The sequence below is a fragment of the Mobula hypostoma genome, chromosome 23 (genome assembly GCF_963921235.1).
Source record: "Mobula hypostoma chromosome 23, sMobHyp1.1, whole genome shotgun sequence".
In the NCBI taxonomy this organism is placed as follows: Eukaryota; Metazoa; Chordata; class Chondrichthyes; order Myliobatiformes; family Myliobatidae; genus Mobula; species Mobula hypostoma.
In genome coordinates this window covers 53,575,994-53,594,716 of record NC_086119.1, presented here as the reverse complement: position 1 = coordinate 53,594,716, position 18,723 = coordinate 53,575,994, and the positions used below count along the sequence as shown (strand labels likewise).

The 18,723-nt window shown below is 41.2% G+C and overlaps 1 protein-coding gene across 3 annotated transcripts in view; it reads left to right on the top strand.

The window, feature by feature from the left end:
• The window catches only part of rcc1l (RCC1 like), a 37,269-nt gene that overhangs the window by 16,576 nt on the left and 1,970 nt on the right, over positions 1-18,723 (top strand). For 2 of the 3 annotated variants that reach the window (XM_063031559.1, XM_063031561.1), the window contains exons 6-10: positions 1,715-1,799; positions 6,250-6,431; positions 14,673-14,760; positions 15,209-15,382; positions 16,043-16,128. In XM_063031559.1, coding sequence (XP_062887629.1) covers positions 1,715-1,799; positions 6,250-6,431; positions 14,673-14,760; positions 15,209-15,382; positions 16,043-16,128 — 615 coding nt within the window. Of the gene's footprint in view, positions 1-1,714; positions 1,800-6,249; positions 6,432-14,672; positions 14,761-15,208; positions 15,383-15,716; positions 15,940-16,042; positions 16,129-18,723 lie in introns of those variants that run through there. The other variant, XM_063031560.1, reaches the window with a different exon arrangement.

The following is an 18,723-nucleotide window of genomic DNA, read 5'->3' as shown; positions in this document are numbered from 1 at the left end:
CTTTGACAATTTATCCATGCATGACCCAACTTGTGTCCCGCTCCCTTAGATGCACCGGGACATTGCCTGACCCAGCTCACACCTACCCTCTGAGATACTGCAGTTCATTAACCTCTACCTGTCCGTGTGTCCAACTTCGTCAAATGCTAATGTGCTAAGGAACGGGATCTGTGTACATTTGGAAAGGCAGGGGCTGAACAAGCTTAACTGACATAGCTTTGTGTGGGGCTTTGTGACATAGCTTTCTCAATAACTTGACTGAGATTTTTTTTGTGGAGGTAACCGATAAGATTGATGAATACAGGGCAGTAGACATTGTCTGTATGAAATTTAGTAAGGCACTTGACAAGGTCCCACATTATACTAGGTAATCCAGAATGTTGGGATACATCCAAGATCACTTTGTCATTGGATCCAAAATGGGGTAAGTGATAGGAAGCAGGGGATAGTGATGCAAGGATTATTTTCTGATTGAAAATTATGACCTGTAATGTTTCACAGGGATTGGTGCTGGGACCTTTGTGATTTATGTTAACAACTTGATATGAACGCAGCAGGAATGATTAGTAATTTTGTAGATGTCACTAAAAACGGTATTGTGGATGATAAGAAAAGTTGTCTAAGGCTACAGCAGAGTACGAATCAGACAAAAAGTTGGATGGAGCATTGACAGGTGGAATTTAATCCCAACAAGTGCAAGGTGATGAATTCTATCATCAAATAGGGGAAAGGCATATACAATAACTGATAGGGCAATCAGGAATATTGGCAAATAGAGAAACCTTGTGGGAGGGGAGGGAAAGTCTATGAAGTGGCAATGCAAGTGCATAGAATGGTGAAGAAGGCATGTGGCATGCCTGCCTTTATAGGTGGGGGCACAGTTTTGCAGCTTTACAGAGCACTGGGCCACAGCTGGGGTATTGTGTGCGCGATATGATTACACTGGAGAGTGCACAGAGGAACTTCACCGGGCTGTTGTCTAAATTAGAGGCCTTTAGTTCCAAGGATATATTGAATATGATGGGTTTGTATAACCTGTGAGGAGATCTGAGGGGTGGCCTGATATAAATATGTCAGATTATGAGATGCATTGACAGGGTAGGCATTTATAATCTTTTTCCCATGGTAGGAGTATCAAAAACAAGAGGTAATAGGTTTAAAGTGAAGAGCAGGAGTTTTAAAGGGGATCATTTGTTACCTGGAGAGAGGTTGATAGTTGGGACATGCAGGCAGAGGAGGTGGTGAAATCAGATACAATCACTGTCTGGGAGACTTGGGCAAAGCACAGAAGGACACAAACCTAATGCTTCTGTTCTGTACAACTCTATGACCTTGTTAAGACTGCTCTAAAGTTCTGGCTTTAGGGAATGAAGGTTTCTGGGCAGAGAATATCATTTCCCTGTTTGTTGCAGTTGACACTGAGATCTGCTTTCACCACATCAGTGAGCGGAGCAGAGGAGTGAAGGCTGTCGGGTTCTCTCCTCATCCTCCTGGCTGTGTGGCTCAGTCACAGGCTACAATGTCCAGAGTCGATAACAGAACAAAACTAAAATTGTGACACAGGTTTGCGGGATAAAAATGCGAAGGTGTTCAGCTCATCTGATAGGATTAATGGGAAGCCATGATTCTATGAGCCAAATGGTGTTACCTTGGGTGTAGTGCTGTTCGACGAACTTTGTCTTTGTAATTCATCAGTGGACTGTCTGATTTACAGGTTGCTTGTGGGCAGGATCACAGTCTCTTCAGAACAAACAAAGGCGAGGTCTATTCCTGTGGATGGGGAGTTGACGGACAAACAGGTGGGGGTTCTGCGTGGCCCAGAGTTTGACCTGGTGTGGTCAGGATTCAGTTTAACAGTTTGCAATATCTCCATAAGGCAGCGTCCATTATTAAGGACCCTTATCACTCACAACATGCCTTCTTCTCGTCATTACTGTCAGGAAAGAGGTATAGGAACCTGAAAGCACACACTCAGAGATTCAAGAATAGCTTCTTTCCCTCTGCCATCTGATTTCTGAATGGACATTGAACTCATGAACACTACCTCACTTTTTATTATTTCTGTTTTTGCACTATTTTAATTTAACTATTTAATATGCATATATACTTTTGATTAATTTTTTAAATATATTATCATGTATTGCATTGAACTGCTGCTAGGTTAACAAACTTCACGACTTATGCCAGTGATATTAAACCTGATTCAGATCCTGATACGTCCTTACAACAGGAAACTATTTACTAGTGGAGTCAATACCAGGTCATCAAAGCAATTCTAATACGCCACTAAATTTATCTACAAACCCTTAACCCCACATTCCCAACAACTGCGCGTTTGATTCTATGGACTGGCAGTTTACAGCAGCTTGTTAACCTCTAACCCAGTGTCTTTGGGATGTGGGAGTAAACACATCCTGTTAACCTCTGACCCAGTATCTTTGGGATGTGCGAGGAAACCAGAGCAACTGGAAGGTGGAGGGACGGAGGAGTCCCTGCTGTTACAGGGGAACATGCAAGCTCCACATTGATAGCACCGAAGGGCAGGATTGAAGTGGTATGCCAGAGGGAGGGAACGTCGACTCAGACCACGAGAGGCCTGCGTCGGGCATTTTCATGCCTTACAAGGCACAGATTGGAAGTCTTGTGGGGCACCACTCCCTGCACAGACACTAGAGCAATCTGTGGTTAAGTGCCTTGCTCAAGGGCACAAACATGCTGCCACAGCTGAGGCTCGAACTAGTGACCTTGAGATAACTAGACCAACTCCTTAACCACTTGGCCACGTACCCAACACAAATGCCAGAGCTCTGCATCAAAGCTCCAAAGATTCTTTTTTTTTTTAATTTTATTTTTATTTGGATAAGGAGTTCACAATTATCATGTACTTTTTTCACACATATAACCTTTTCCATTTTTTTATATGTATAAAACTACAATTATTTATACATTCTTAAGTACACATTGAGATGATATAAAAGCAAGATAAACATTTAAATAGATAGTTATGTACTGTGGTAAATCTAACCTATTAGGCTAAGTAATGAAATTAGTTGTTAAGAAAAATGGTAATAATAGTTTCCATACAACCCTTCTGTACCATTTCCACTGGTCCAAAATGTTGCATACAAGCCTATATACCAACCATTGTAGGTGTTTATATCCCAATTTGTTCGTGCTTGTTCCTGCCCGCAGACATAATTATCCAATCCCTATGTACTTATTTACTTAATTTTTTCATTTTTTTTATCCCTTTCCCAAATCTTTCCCTTTACTTGTGTTAATTCTCTATTTTCCAAAAAAAAACAACAAACATTTAGACTAGGGGTGCTTACGTTAGCAATATTACTGTGTTGATGAGAAGAGCAATATAAATCATTAGGAGGGTCATCTAAAGTCTGCTCGCATTGGGGTTATATATTCAATCCATTTATTCCAGATTTGATAAAATGTTTCTTTTTGAGTTCTCAGGGAGTAGGTCAACTTTTCCATTTTAAATATTTCCAAGATAATTTCGTACCAATCTTCTAATGTAGGTGGTATTGGATTTAGCCATTTTCTAGTGATTGATTTCTTATTTGCCGCTAAGAGGGCCTGCAGCAACTTTATATCTTCCTTCTGTTCAAGGAACAATACATGCCCCAAATAGAGCGTCTCAAAGTTCAGAGGTATCTGGGACCTAAGTACCTTAACTAATGTTCTATGAATACCTTCCCAAAATAGACTTAATTTAGGGCAATCCCAGAAAATATGAAAATGATTTGCCTCCTTAGAGCCGCACCTTCTCCAACACATCACATTTGTATCTTTATATTTTTCCTGATATGGGGTCTTGAAGTATCTTATAATGTTTTTCCAACAAGTCAAAGAATTAGTCGAGGACCATTGAAAGCTGCAGATTTTCCCCCAAGCCTCCTCTGAAAGTACCAACCCCACTTCTTTCTCCCACTTCTCTTTAATATACAGTGTATTTACATTTTTAGCATGGGAGAGTGCATTATATAGGCGAGAAACTGATTTACTAGGTATTGAACTGCAAGCTGAATTCAGAATCTTGAAAATTTCTAATTCTACTGTTGATAGGTCTGTATATCTACAACTCTGGTTAACATAGTTTCGTATTTGAAGGTACCTAAAAAAGTCATTATGTTCTAGGCCATGTTTGTCCTGCAGGATTTGGAAACTTTGTAATACTCTTTTATCTATAAATGAGAGGTAGGTTGTAAGACCTTTCTTTATCCATAGCTCAAATCTTTTATCTCCTCTGTTGGGAAGGAATTCGGTATCATATGCACACCATCTAAAGAGTTTTAGCATGTTATTAATTCCACATGAATTAACCACCTTCTGCCATACTTTTAATGTAAGATTTATCCAAGCATTATTAAATTTTTCCAACTGGGCCATCAATCCTTTGTCAGCTATTGAGGCCTGAAGAGGAAAACTGTCAACTAATCCAAATTCTATTTCCTTCCATCTAGCCTTATATTCCCTATTACACCAATATAACAGAGGGGTTATCTGTGAGGCATAAAAATAATTTCTCAGGCAAGGAAGAACCATACCTCCTCTTTCCTTCCCTAACTGTAAGGTGTTATATCGAATTCTAGGTTTCCTTCCTTGCCAAATGAAGCGGGAAATCCATTTGTCCCATTCCCTGAATTGATTATCATCCACCTCCACTGGTAAAGTACGGAAAAGATATAATAACTGAGGAAGAATATTCATTTTTATAGTATTTATCCTTGAATTTAAACTTAAAAAGGGGATAAGATTCCATCTATGCATATCTGCTTTTATCTCTGAGATTAATGGCCCATAATTTACCTGTGACAGTGTTGAAAGATCCTTCGGCAGGGTTATTCCTAAATATTTTAATGATTTAGCTTCCCACTTAAGATCGTATGTATCCTGCAATTTTTTGGATGGTGTATAATTTAGGGACATAACCTGCGTTTTCTTTACATTTATTTTATAACCTGATATTTTCCCAAAGTCATCCAACAGTGTAAACAATCCTATAAATGATTTTTCTGGTTCACTCAGATAGACCAAAACATCATCTGCGAATAACGCCACTTTCTGTTCAATCCCTGCCACCTTGATACCTTTTACGATTTCGCTCTGTCTTATTAGTTGGGCAAGTGGTTCAATATATAGCGCAAAAAGGAGAGGAGAAATTGGGCATCCCTGTCTAGTGCCTCTCTCTAAAATGAAGGAGTCAGAGAGGTCCCCATTTATCTTAATTCGGGCTGTAGGGCTGTCATATAGAGTCTGAATTACTTTAATAAACCTTTCTTGAAAGCCGAATCTTCCTAACACTCTGTATAGGAATGCCCAACTAACCGAATCAAAAGCTTTCTCAGCGTCCAATCCTACTACCATTGTCTCTGTCTCGTTCTTATTAACCTGTTCTAATATGTGCAGAGTTCTCCTTATGTTGTCCTGTGTTTGTCTTTGTTGAATAAATCCAGTCTGGTCTAAATGGATTAGGCCAGGTAAAAGCTTTTCCAATCTGCACGCTAATATAGATGTAAATAGTTTGTAATCTAAATTAAGAACACTAATTGGCCGATAATTGCCACATTCTAGTTTATCTTTACCCTATTTAGGAATAACTGAAATAATCGCTTCTCTCCAGGAAGGTGGAGTTTCTCCTCTCTGCAAGATCCAATTAAAGGTGTTAAGTAAAGCTCCAAAGATTCAAGTGTAATTGTTAATTATTTACTGAAATCTTTGAACTTAGCAAGAAAAATTGAACACCTTTTTAAAATCTATCTGGATCCTCGTTCTTTTATAAATTGTAGCATAGTAGGTTGAAAAAAACAATAAGTTATGTAAAAGCACCATCCTGTGCACACTCCAATATGTCTTCCTCCATGGTATTATTGTTGATAAGGTTTGATAAGTCAGCTTATAGATTAAAGTCACTCATGGTAACTGTCCTACCCTGACTATATGCACCTGTAAGTTCCTGCTGGGTGCCATCCCCTGTATTAACAGGAGTATTTGGAGCCCCACAGACAACTCCCACCAGTGTTTGCCATGACCTGGTGATTGTTGGCTCCACCCACACTGAAACCACATCTTCATTTTCAGACCTAAGTGAAGTTCTGTCCTTCCTCTCAACCGCCCTCTGTCCAACAGTCCCACAGACAGTATTCTTGTCAAAAGATTCCATTGACTTAGTTTATTAGAATTTACTCTTTAGTTGTGGACTAGTTCAGTATTCCCTGATCTCTCTTTACTCAGGTCTCGGTCACAATGGTGCAGTGTCCAAACCAACCAGGCTGACAGGAGATATTGCTGGAGTGAATATTGTGAATATCGCAACATATGGCGACTTCTGTTTGGCTGTATCGGCAGAAGGAGACCTGTTTGGCTGGGGTAACTCTGAGTATCTGCAGCTTTCTACGGTTACTGAGTCCACACAGGTAAGCATGGTTCATAGAACACAGAACTGTAGAGCAAACAACAGACCTTTGGCCCACCATGTCCATACTCGCCATGACTAATCCCGTCTGCCTGTGTATGGTCATATCCCTTAGTTCCCTGGCAGCTCATGTGTCTGTCCAAGTGCTTCTCATCTCTGCTTCCAGTACCTCCCCTGGCAGCACATTCTAGGCACTCTGTTAAAATAACGAGTTATCCCACATCTTTACCTCCTCATCTTAAAACTATGCCCACTTAAGTTGTGATATTTTCAGCCTGTGAAAGACTCTAGCTGTCTATCTGTGCCTCTCATAATTTCGTATACCTCTATCAGGTCCACCATCAACCACTTGTGCTCCAGAGAAAATAATCCAAATTTATCATAGCTTCATTATAGCTGCTACTCTCTAATGCAGGCAACATACGGTGAACCTCTTCTGCATGCTTTCAAGAGCCCCCACATCCATCCCGTAATGGGATGGCCAGATCCGCACACAATAATGCAAATGTATTATATGTAGCAGCGACCTAACTTTTATACTCAGTGCCCCAGCCGATGCTGTGCATGTTCTTTCCCACCTATCTACCTGTGTTGCCACTCGCAGGGAGCTTTGGACTGTCCCCTAAGATTCCTCTAAATATCAATACTCCTCAGGGCCATGTCAGTTACTATACACTTTCCATTTGCACTTGATCGTCCAGAATGAATCACCTCACACTTGTCCAGATTAAACTCCCATCTGTCATTATTCCACCCAAGTTTTCGATTGCCCTATATACTGCGATATAATCTGACAACCCACCTCAGTATCCCTAATGTCCATGTTGTTTTTAAACTTGCTAATCCTCCATCCTCATCCAGATCATTTATGTCACAAACAACTGTGTTCCCAGCACTGATTCCTGCGTAACCACACTGGCGATAGAATAACGCCCCTCTACCACAGCCAAATCAGTCTTGTATCCAATTCACCAACTCACAGTGGATCTCATGTGCCTTGACCAGCCTCACTGTGCAAATTGGGAGGGAGAAGGTAAGGTCAGATGTATCAATATGACTGTGGAGTAAAGGGAATTACACAGGCTTGAGAGAGGAGCTGGCCAGAGTTGATTGGAAGGGGACACTAGCAGGGATGACAGCAGAGCAGCAATGGCTGGAGTTTCTGGGAGCAATTTGGAAGGAGCAGGATAGATGCATCCCAAAGAAGTAGTATTCTAAAGGTAGGATGATGCAGCTGTGGCTGACAAGGGAAGCCAAAACCGACATAAAAGCCAAAGAGGGGGCATATAATAGAACAAAAATTAGTGGTGAGTTAGAGGGTTGGGAAGCATTTAAAAACCAACAGAAGGAAACTAAAAAAGCCATAAGGAGCAAAAAAAGATGAAATACGAAGGAAAACTAGCTAATAATCTCAAAGAGGATACCAAAAGTTTTTTCAGATAAAGAAAGAATAAAGAGAGGTGAGAGCAGAATCAGACCGCTGGAAAATGACACTAGAGAGGTAGTAATGGGGGACAAGGAAAGGGCAGACTAACTGAATGAGTATTTTGCATCAGTCTTCACTGTGAAAGACACCAGCAGTATGGTGAAAGTTCGAGAATGTCAGGGGGCAGAAGTGAGTGCAGTTAGAGAAGGGGAGAAGGTGCTTGGGAAGCTGAAAGGTCTGAAGGTAGATAAGTTAGCTGGACCAGATGGACTACACCCCAGAGTGTTGAAGAGATTGTGGAGGCATTAGTAATGATCTTTTAAGAATCACTAGATTCTGGCATGGTTCTGGAAGAGTCTTAAAATTCACTTCATTCTTCAAGAAGGAAGAGATGTAGAAGAAAGGAAATTATAGGCCAGTTAGTCAGATCCCAGTGGTTGGGAAGATGTTGGAGTCGATTGTTAAGGATGAGGTTTCGAAGTACTTGGAGCACATGATAAAATAGGCCAAAGTCAGCATGGTTTCCTCAAAGGAAAATCTTCCTGACAAATCTGTTGGAATTGTTTGAGTAAATAACAAGCAGGATAGACAAAGGAGAATCGGTTGATGTTATGTACTTGGATTGTCAAAAGGCCTATGACAAGGTGCCATACATGAGGTTGCTTAGCAAGATGAGATCCCATGGTATTACAGGAGAGATACTGGCATAGACAAGAGAAAATCTGCAGATGCTGGAAATCCAAGCAACACACACAAAATGCTGGAGGAACTCAACAGACCAAGCAGCATCTCTAGAAAAGAGTATAGTCGACGTTTTGGGCCGAAACCCTCCAGCAGGACTGGAGAAAAAAATGCTGAGGAGTAGATTTAAAAAGTGGGGGAACGGGGAGAGAGAGGAACACAAGGTGACGGGTGAAACCTGAAGGGGGAGGGGTGAAGTAAAGAACGAGGAAGTTGGTTGGTGAAAGAGACAGAAGGCCATGGAAGAAAGAAAAGCAGGAAGGAGCACCAGAAGGAGGCAATGGGCAGGCAAGGAGATATGGTGAGAGAGGGAAAGGGGATGGGAGAAGGTCGGTGGGGGGATGGGGGGCATTACCAGAAGGTTGAGAAATCGATGTTCATGCCATTAGTTTGGAAGCTACCCAAACAGAATATAAGATGTTGTTCCTCCGAGCTAAGTGTGACCTTATCACGACAGTGATATAACCCATAGATATATCGGGATCGGAATAGGAATGGGTTTTAATTCCACGTCCCATTCCCATTCTGATATGCCTGTCTATGGCCTCCTCTACTGTCAAGATGAAACCACACTCAGGTTGGAGGAACACCACCTTATATTCTGTCTGGGTAGCCTCCAACCTGATGGCATGAACATTGACTTCTCTAACTTCCATTAATGCCCCACCTCCTGTTCTCACCCCATCCCTTATTTATTTATTTATTTTCCAGTTTTTTTTTTCTCTTTCTCTCTGTCTGTCCCTCTCACAATAACTCCTTGCCTGCTCTCCATCTTCCTCTGGCGCTCCCCTCCCCCTTCCCTTTCTCCCTAGGCCTCCCGTCCCATGATCCTCCCCCTTCTCCAGCCTTGTATCCCTTTTGCCCATCAACTTTCCAGCTCCTAGCTCTATCCCTCCCCCTCCTGTCTTCTCCTATCATTTCGGATTCCCCCCCCAACACTTTCAAATCTCTTACTATCTCTTCTTTCAGTTAGTCCTGACGAAGGATCTCAGCCTGAAACGTCGACTGTACTTCTTCCTATAGATGCTCTCTGGCCTGCTGCGTTCCACCAGCATTTTGTGTGTGTTGCCCAAGCACTAGCTTCAGTTTTCCTTCTATTTCAGTCTGATGTTGTGTTTTATAGTGTCTATTAAGGTCATGTCTTCTATTATGTGAAAAAGTGTTTTCACAAACAATGCACAACGGTTTTCCTGACGGACCCACTATAAATAAGAACTCATTTTCCCTCTGTTCATTGAATTCATGCTTACTATCACTCTCTGCTTTTCTTTTGCACTGTGACGGGTCACTGAATATAAAATCAAGGCTTCATTTTCAAAAAAGTACAAAGCAGCAAATGTTCACAAAGGACGAACAAGGCACAACTCCGTAGCGCACGAGTGTCGATTGTAAACTGACTGGCAAAAACCGGCGATGTACTGCTGGTGCAGACGCCTGGCACCTCAGGATCAAACAAGTATCAAGTGTGTATTCAACAGTTATGGAGCAACTGCAGAACAAAAGTCCTTCTTTCCTAGTTTGACTCATTAAACATTTTTTAAAAATTGAAAACAGATTAATGTGAAAGAAGATAACATTCGCCAAAAGATGTGCACGAAATAATAAAATCGCTAAAAATAATTGCTAAGTTTTAGATTTATTCTCAGTTATATCCATTTCTAGCTCTAAAAATTGAATTCCTGATGTAGATTTTTTTTTCTACGAATCGGTTTTTGGTTAATACTTTTTGCATGAGTAGGCTTACTTTTTTATTATTATCACTGGGGTGCAATGCGCCACTTCTAATCATCCAATGCGCCACTTTTGGTGCATGCACCATGGGTTGGCCATCCCTGATCCAGGACTTAGATTAGGAGAATGTGTAAAGAAGTGGCAGATGGAATACAGTGTCAGGAAGTGTATGGTCATGCACCTTGGGAGAAGGAATAAAAGTGTAGACTTTTTTTCTAAATGGGGAGAAAATTGAAAAATCTGAGATGCGAAGGGAGTCCCGCAGGCAAGGTTCCCTAAAGGTTAACTTGCAGGTTGAGTCAGTGGTGAGGAAGGCAAATGTCTTGTTAGCATTCATTTCAAGAGGACTAGAATATAAAATATAGAATATAAAAACCGGTAAGGCCTCACTTGGAGTATTGTGAACAGTTGTGGATGTGCTGACATTGGAGAGGGTTAAAAACAAGTTCACAAAAATGATTCTAGGATTGAAAGACTTGTCATGTGAGAAGCGTTTGATTGTTCTGGGCCTGTACTCACTGGAATTTAGAAGAATGGGGGAAGGGGGGCTCTCATTGGAATCTATAGAATGGTGAAAGACCTAGATGGAAAGGGTGTTTCCTATAGTGAGTGAGTCTCGGACCAGAGGGCACAACCTCAGGTTAGAGGGATGTCCATTTAGAATGGAGATGAGAAGGAATTCTTTTAGCCAGAAGGTGGTGAATCTTTGTCATTTGTTGCCACTGACGGCTGTGGAGGCCAAATCATTGAGTGTAATTAAGGCGAAGGTTAACAGATTCTTAATAAGTCAGGGCGTGAAACGTTGTGGGGAGAAGGCAAGAAAATCAGGTTGGGAGGGAAGTGGATCAGCCATGATCAAATGGTCAACAATCTTGATGAGTCAAATGGACTAATTCTCTTTCAATGCCTTATGGTCTATGGAGTACTCGATTAAAAGCTTTACTAAAGTCTGCGTGGAAAACATCCATGATTGTCACTTCCTCTAAAAACTCAATCAACCGGATAAGACAGGATCTCCATAGAAAGCCATTCCGAGTGTCCCTAATAAGTAAACATTTTTCTAAATGCAAGTAAACTGTCCCAAACAATCTTCCGCGGTAGTTTCCTTAACAATGGTGCAAATTGGTGTATAATTGGTCACTGGTCTATAAATGCATGGCTTATTCCTTTTGCTCTTCTAACATTCTGGGATCTTATTTGGGCAAAAGATGATACAAAGATCTTGGTCAAAGCCTCAGCATTTTCCTCCTTTGCCTCTCTCAATCAGCTGGCATAGATTCCATCAGACCTGGGGACTTATCCACTTTACTGTTTCTTAAGAGTCCCAACACCACCTCTTTCTTAATACCAACATGCCCAGAATGTCAACGTATTCATTCCTGATGTCACGGTCATCCATGTTCTTCTCATTAGAGAATACCAATGCAAAATATTTGTTTAGGATCTTGCCCAGACCTGGATCCCTTCTTTTGGCTTTGAATGAGCCTTCCGTTCCCCTCATTACCCTCTTGTTTTTAATGAATGTTTTAAATTCCTTGAGATTCTCTTTAATTCGACATGTCACGGACACTTCATGGACTCTTTTAGCCTTCCTGAATCCTTATTTATGTTTATTCCCGATTCCTTTCATTCCTTAAGGGCCTTCTCTGATTTAAGCTTCCTCAATCCTACATATACTTCCTTTTCCTTTCTGACTGAATTTACAATATCATTTGTCCTTCAAGATTGCTGAACTTTGCCATCCTCATCTTTCATCCTCACAGGAATGCTTAATAACTATCTTAAAACTTACAGAATTGTGATCATTGTTCCCAAAATGCGCCTGTCATTATGTATTCCCCAGTATGAAGTCTAGTACAGCCTCTTCCTTATTTACATTGGACAATCCACGAATTGTTTCAAGAAACCCTCCGGGATTCACCTAACAAATCTTGTACCATTTAAGCCCTGTACACTAAGGTCGTTTCAGTCAATATTAGGGAAGTTAAAGTCACCTACTACAACAACCCTGTTGTTTTTGCATCATTCTGTGATCTGCCTGCATATCTGCTTCTGTATCTTCCGCTGACTATTGCAAGGCCATCATGGTGACTGCACTTTTTGTATTCCTGAACTATACCTATATTGCCTCAGTGAAATGTGCCCTTCACTAAGTTCTTTTTGAGCACAGCTGTGGCATTCTTGCAGTTCTGTAATGCATTTTCACTCCCCCTCCCTCTCTATCACATCTGAAACATCTAAATCCTGCAACATTGAGTTACCACTGCCTGTCTTAACTAAATCTCACAGCAACATAATCCTGTGTACTGACCCAGACACTAAGCTCCTGTACCTTACCCATAATGCTCCTTGCATTAAGATAACTTTACTTCAGACTGCAGTTCAACTGGTCCAGTCTATTCTTTCAATTAGATTTATTGACCTAACCTCTAGACTAGTCCCATTCCTCATGTTTGGTCCAGATGCCTGTAAACCTTTCCTATCCATATATGTACACATCCAAGTAGCTTAACAATTTTGTTAATGTACTGTCCTCAACCACTTCCCCTGGCAATTCATTCCATCTTCGGACCACTCTCTGGGTCAATAAGTTGCCACTCATGTTCTTATAAATATCTTACTTCTGAACTCGAACCTATGCCCTCTAGAACTTGATTCTTCAATCCTGGGAAATTTCCCAAGAGACTTCCATGTCCCTGGCATCAGGGAGGCGACACTCCATACAGAATCTTTCTCACAGCCACAGAAATGCTGCCTGTGCACCTGACCAGAGAGTCCTCTGTCACAAGTGTCCATAGGCAGGGTACAGATAATTCAGGAGGGATCTTCATTCACTGGAGGGAGAGAACATTATCTCACCAACTCTGGGTCATTGGCACGGTGTCCCACCTGATCCCACACATCATTGTCCTCCTAACTCTGCCTCACACTCCGCTTTTCATCATAGAAATCCTACAGTGTCACTGGCCCCTCCCTGGCATTCAGACATGATTTAAAGCTGTTCTGTGCTGAGATTACATGGCTTTTATAGTCCAAGTCAAGGTCAGAAAGAAGCGCTTTGGTCCCATCCCACGATCAAACGATCTGATCTATGGCAGGGTTTTGAGCTTTTTATATAAAATATAAAATATATTAAAATATATTTAATATAAAATATAAGTTATTTTATATTTTAAGATAGTTAAAATAATTTTATTAGAACTTTTGTAAAATAATACATTCCTGTTTTGATGACTGCCATTTACACAAATCCATAAGAAGGTTGTCAAAGTGGGACATAGATCAGTTACAGATGTGGGAGAAATGGCAGATGGAGTTTAATGCAGCCAAGTGTGATTTATTGCACTTTGGGAAGTCAAATGCAAAGGGAATGAACACAATTAATGGTAGGACCTTTAATAATGTTGATGTAGAGGGGGATCTTGGAGTCCATGGCTCCCTGAAAGTAGCCAAGGAAGTAGATAGGGTGATAAGGAAGGTGTAGTTTATTGCATGCTTGCCTTCATTGGTAGGGGCATTGATTAAAATAGCCAGTAAGCCTTATAGGTATTAAAACTCTGGTTAGGCCAGACTTGGAGTATTGTGTGTAATTCTACTCTCCCCATTGCGGAAAGGAGGTGGAGACTTTGGAGAGGGTGCAGGAGAGGTTGACCAGGATGATGCCTGGATTAGAAGGTATGAGCTATGGGACAAACTTGCTTTGTTTTCTTTGAAGCGTCAGACGCCGAGCGGAGACCTGATAGAAGTTCATGAAATTATAAAGTAGAAAGTTTGGAACCTTTTTTCCAGGGTAAAAATGTCAAATACTGGAGGTATATGCACAAAGTGTGAGGGGGGTAAGTTTAAAGATGATGTGCAGGAAAGCTTTTTTCCCACGATGTGGTGGGTGGGGTGCCTGGAATGTGCTGCTGGAAACCAATACGATAGAGGTTTTAAGAGGCTCTTAGATGGGCATGTGAATATGCCTGGCAATGGAGGGATTGGACCATGTGTGGGCAGAATGGATGAGGTGTCATTAGTTTAATTCAGTACAACATGCTGCAGTGCCTGTACTGCTCTATGAGCAGAGATCAGTAACTCTCTCCCGTCCATGGCTTTGCATTCTTGCAGTATAACTATGAACTGCGAATTGATCTTCTTCAGTCATTTCTTTTGCTTCCATCAGTGAAAACCCAAATCCATAAAATCTCTGGAATGAAACCAATTTCTGCAGGCAGGTTGTCAATGGGAAGGAAGATGCTGAAAGTCGATGGGGAGAGTAGGATTCCAGAACATGAGAAGAGGATGGGTGGACTAGCAGTGGCCATTTGGAAACTTTTCTGTATGTCTGATTTGATCTTCCAGGTGAATGTGCCGAAGAAGCTCCCCTTTAAAGGCCTGGGACAGATAAAGTCGGCAGCATGTGGTGGTACTCATGCTGCAGTCCTCAATAGTAAGCTATCACCTTATGTATCAGCGCGTTCTCTTTAAGCCTTCCACTTCCTCTTCATCCTTTATCCCAGATAATTGGATTGTGCATCAGGGAGGGCTTCACACCTCTGAAAGCGAAGTTGTCTGTGACTACCAGCCACATTCGCTTGTGGTTCCTGCCTGCCCGAGTTAGAATGCTACATTGCCCCAAAACTTGTCAAACAACAACATTCACCCTGAGCAAAACTTTAACATTTTGTCTAAAAAAATGCAGTCCCTTGGAGCACTAGGGTATTGTTGGAGTCTCAAGTGTAGGACTGAGTCCACTCTCCTGTGTGTCAAATGTTCCTGCTGTCCATTTGTCAATCAGGTGACCCTTCTATAGCTCATTATCTGCAATTGTTCATGACAGTACTTGGACTTTCTGAACACATCTTCGCTTTGCCTAAAATATCCTTTGTTGTTTGCAGGTGATGGCAATGTGTTTGTGTGGGGGTATGGGATCCTGGGGAAAGGATGTAATCTCTCTGAGTCCAGACTACCAGAGATGATTCCACCAACTCTGTTTGGCTGCTCTGAGTTCACACCCCAAGTCCGAGTTGATCGTATCGCCTGTGGGCTCCACCATTTTGCCGCCATCACTAGTGAGTACCTTGTACAGTTCGCGGTGTTGGCGTTTTATCGTGCTCCAAGCTCCCGTCCTCCCAAACTTCTATGTCTCTTGGTCTGTATTTCGTTTCCTTTAGCTCATCCCTCAGCCTAACTCTACCAACCCTCCATTAAACTATTATTCAAGACTAAAGACTGAACTCCCTGGTGTCTCTGTCCATCAACATTTCTTAGTCCCCCCTACCCCATCCCGTATACGGATGTGCCACCCCATTGGATTTCCCAAAATACATCACCTCAGATTCAGATTTTTTTTTTTTTTTTACAGTATCTGTTTCATACAGTGAAATGTGTCCTTTGCGTTAACAGTCAACACAGTCCAAAGGTATCCTCACTTCCTGGCTCCATCAAAGCATGCTCACGATGTTCAACAGAAGTCAATTCTGCTCAGTCCAAAATTTCTAACTGCTGTATATATCCTGCTGTCGCCTTAGACAACTCTCTTCACTGTCCACAACACCACCAGCGTCCGTCTTCTCCACAGGGTTCGGCTGCCTGTGATGTTACTATGTGCTGCCATTGTTCAAAGGTCACCTCTCTTTCCTACATGGTCTCTCTATTCAACCGGCAGTTGGAGCTCTGTATTTGGGAGAACAGTGGATTTCGTTGTTTGCTTAATGGTCCTTGTGTTCCAGATCGTGGTGAGCTCTTTGTCTGGGGCAAAAACCAGCGAGGTTGCCTTGGCATTGGGAGCAAAGATGATCAGTACTTCCCCTGGAGGGTGAGTTCTCCAGAATATTTGGTGTTAGTTCTGACATTTCCAGGGCTAGCTCACAAAATTCTCTTAATAAACAAAATGATTTAATTTATAACCTGAAAAAAGACTAAATTGTGCTAATAAATCTAAAGCAGCAGGGATAGATTTTTGAGGATTAGAAATATATAAAAGTAAGTCATCAGCATAGAGTGATACTTTATGGGACTTTAAGCCCCGAGTTATCCCAATAATATTTGGAGATTCTCGAATGGCAATTGCAAGAGGTTCTAATGCAATATCAAATAATAAAGGACTAAGAGGACAACCTTGTTGAGTACCTCGAAAAAGAGGGAAAAAAGGTGAGCTTAAAGAGTTAGTACAGACCGAGGCCATAGGAGGATGATATAACAGTTTGATCCAGGATATAAATTTCGAGCTAAAGTTAAACAATTCAAGCACCTTAAATAAGTAAGGCCATTCTACTCTATCAAAAGCTTTTTCAGCATCTAAAGAGATAACACACTCAGGCACATTTTGTGAGGGGGTATAAACAATATTTAACAGTGTGTGAATGTTATAGAAAGAGTAACGACCTTTAATAAAACGCGTTTGGTCTTCCGAAATAATAAAAGGGAGAACTTTTTCTAATCTGTTTGCTAATAATTTAGAAAAAATTTTAGAATCATAATTTAGTAATCTTTCCCCTTCAGCCCGTAGAATGATTGCATTTCTTACTTTAATGGCGAAAAGATGTATTTCACAACATTAGAAAGAGACTAATGCTCCAACTATCTTTTTTTTGGTTTTCCCAGACGATATTATGCTTAAATTTGGAGAAAATTAGAAGTAATCTTTATGATTCTTCACTTAAATTTGAACAGACCTGGAGATCTTTTATTCAATATTTTCATTTAATGTAATTTTTTTTTCTCTTTTCCATATTTCATACTTATTCCCTTGCTTTTTTTAACTTTTTAATGGAGGTCGGGTTTGAGGACATGATTTTAAGTTCTTTAACTCTACCTGTTTCAAGTTAGCCCATTGCTTTGCTTTGCTTTTAGTTAGTTGCACGGTGGGATTTTTTTTGGTTTTTTTTTTCCTTTTCTCTATTGATATATATATAAAAATTAGTATACTATTATTTTACCTTATTATTTTATGTTTAAATTGCACTGTTTGTATCAATTTTTTTTCTGTATTAATATCTCCTGTAATTTCTAACAGTGTATTAGTGCTTATATGCTTTTGTATACTTATTCAATAAAAAGATTTAAAAAGAAAGAATAAACAAAATGAAATGAAGACAAGTAGCTGCCAGCAGCCTTTGTTGTTATACATTCCCTTTAATAAATCGCAGGGGGTCGATGAATTAAGGGGATCTCTCATCTATAACCATGCAGACATTAATACTTCAACAGAAGGTGTCCAAAGAATGATTGTTTTCCAAAGAAGAGGCACAGATGCAGCAGAGACTAGCTGACTTACTGAGCATTGATGTTCAGTTTTCAAACTTGATAAATCAAGGATGGTCAACTCCCTTAATGAAACAACTTTCTCAGAACCATTTCATTTCATATGCTTACTATCTGAAGTCATTTCAGTAGATACATTTAATAAAAACATAGAAAACCTACAGAACAATGCAGACTCTGTGGCCCACAAAGCTGTGCCGAACATGTCCTTACCTTAGAAATTACCTAGGGTTACCTATAGCCCTCTATTTTTCTCAGCTCCATGTACCTATCCAGGAGTCTCTTAAAACACCCTATCATATCCACCTCCACCGCCGTTATCGACAGCCCATTCCACGCACTCACCACTCTCTACGTAAAAAAAACCAACTTACCCCTGACATCTCCTCTGTACCTACTTCCAAGCACCTTAGAACTGTGTCCTCTCGTGCTAGCCATTTAAGCCCTGGGAAAAAAGTCTGACTATCCACACGATCAATGTCTGTCATCATCTTATACACCTCTATTAGGAAAATGTATACAATATACATCCTGAAATTCTTTTTCTTCTCAAACATCCACGAAAACAAAGGATGCCCCAAAGAATGAATGACAGTTAAATGTTAGAGCCCCAAAGCCCCCCCCAGCTCCCCCCACCCACACACAAGCAGCAAAGCAACAAACGTCACCTCCCCCAACAGCAAAAAAAAAAGCATCTGCACTCCCCCACCGAGCACTCAAGTGTGCAGTAAAGCACCAATAAAGACACAGACTTGTAGTACCCCAAAGACTACTCGTTCACCTGGTATTCAACATACCACAGGCTCTTTCTCCCCCTAATAAGGAAAAAAAGAAGTGTCCCCATTTCACAGTGAGAGAGGAGACATAACAAAACAACTTGCTGATTTGTGGTCTGTTGTGTTGCTTTTTCCGAGCCCTGTGCCCAAAGAATTCAGGTCTGGGCACACAGCCAGTAGCAAACCCACTGCTTCCGATCTTCCATGTTCTCCTGCGACGCATCAGTCGGCAGCAGCACCAGCCTTGAATCGGCCCACCTCCAGAGCCAGGAAAATCCGTATCCCTGAAGGTGTGGCTAGTCTTCCAGGCTGCGTCGTAAGGCAGCCGGTCATAAGACCCCGAGGGCAGGTCACATTCCCGCAAAGAACCA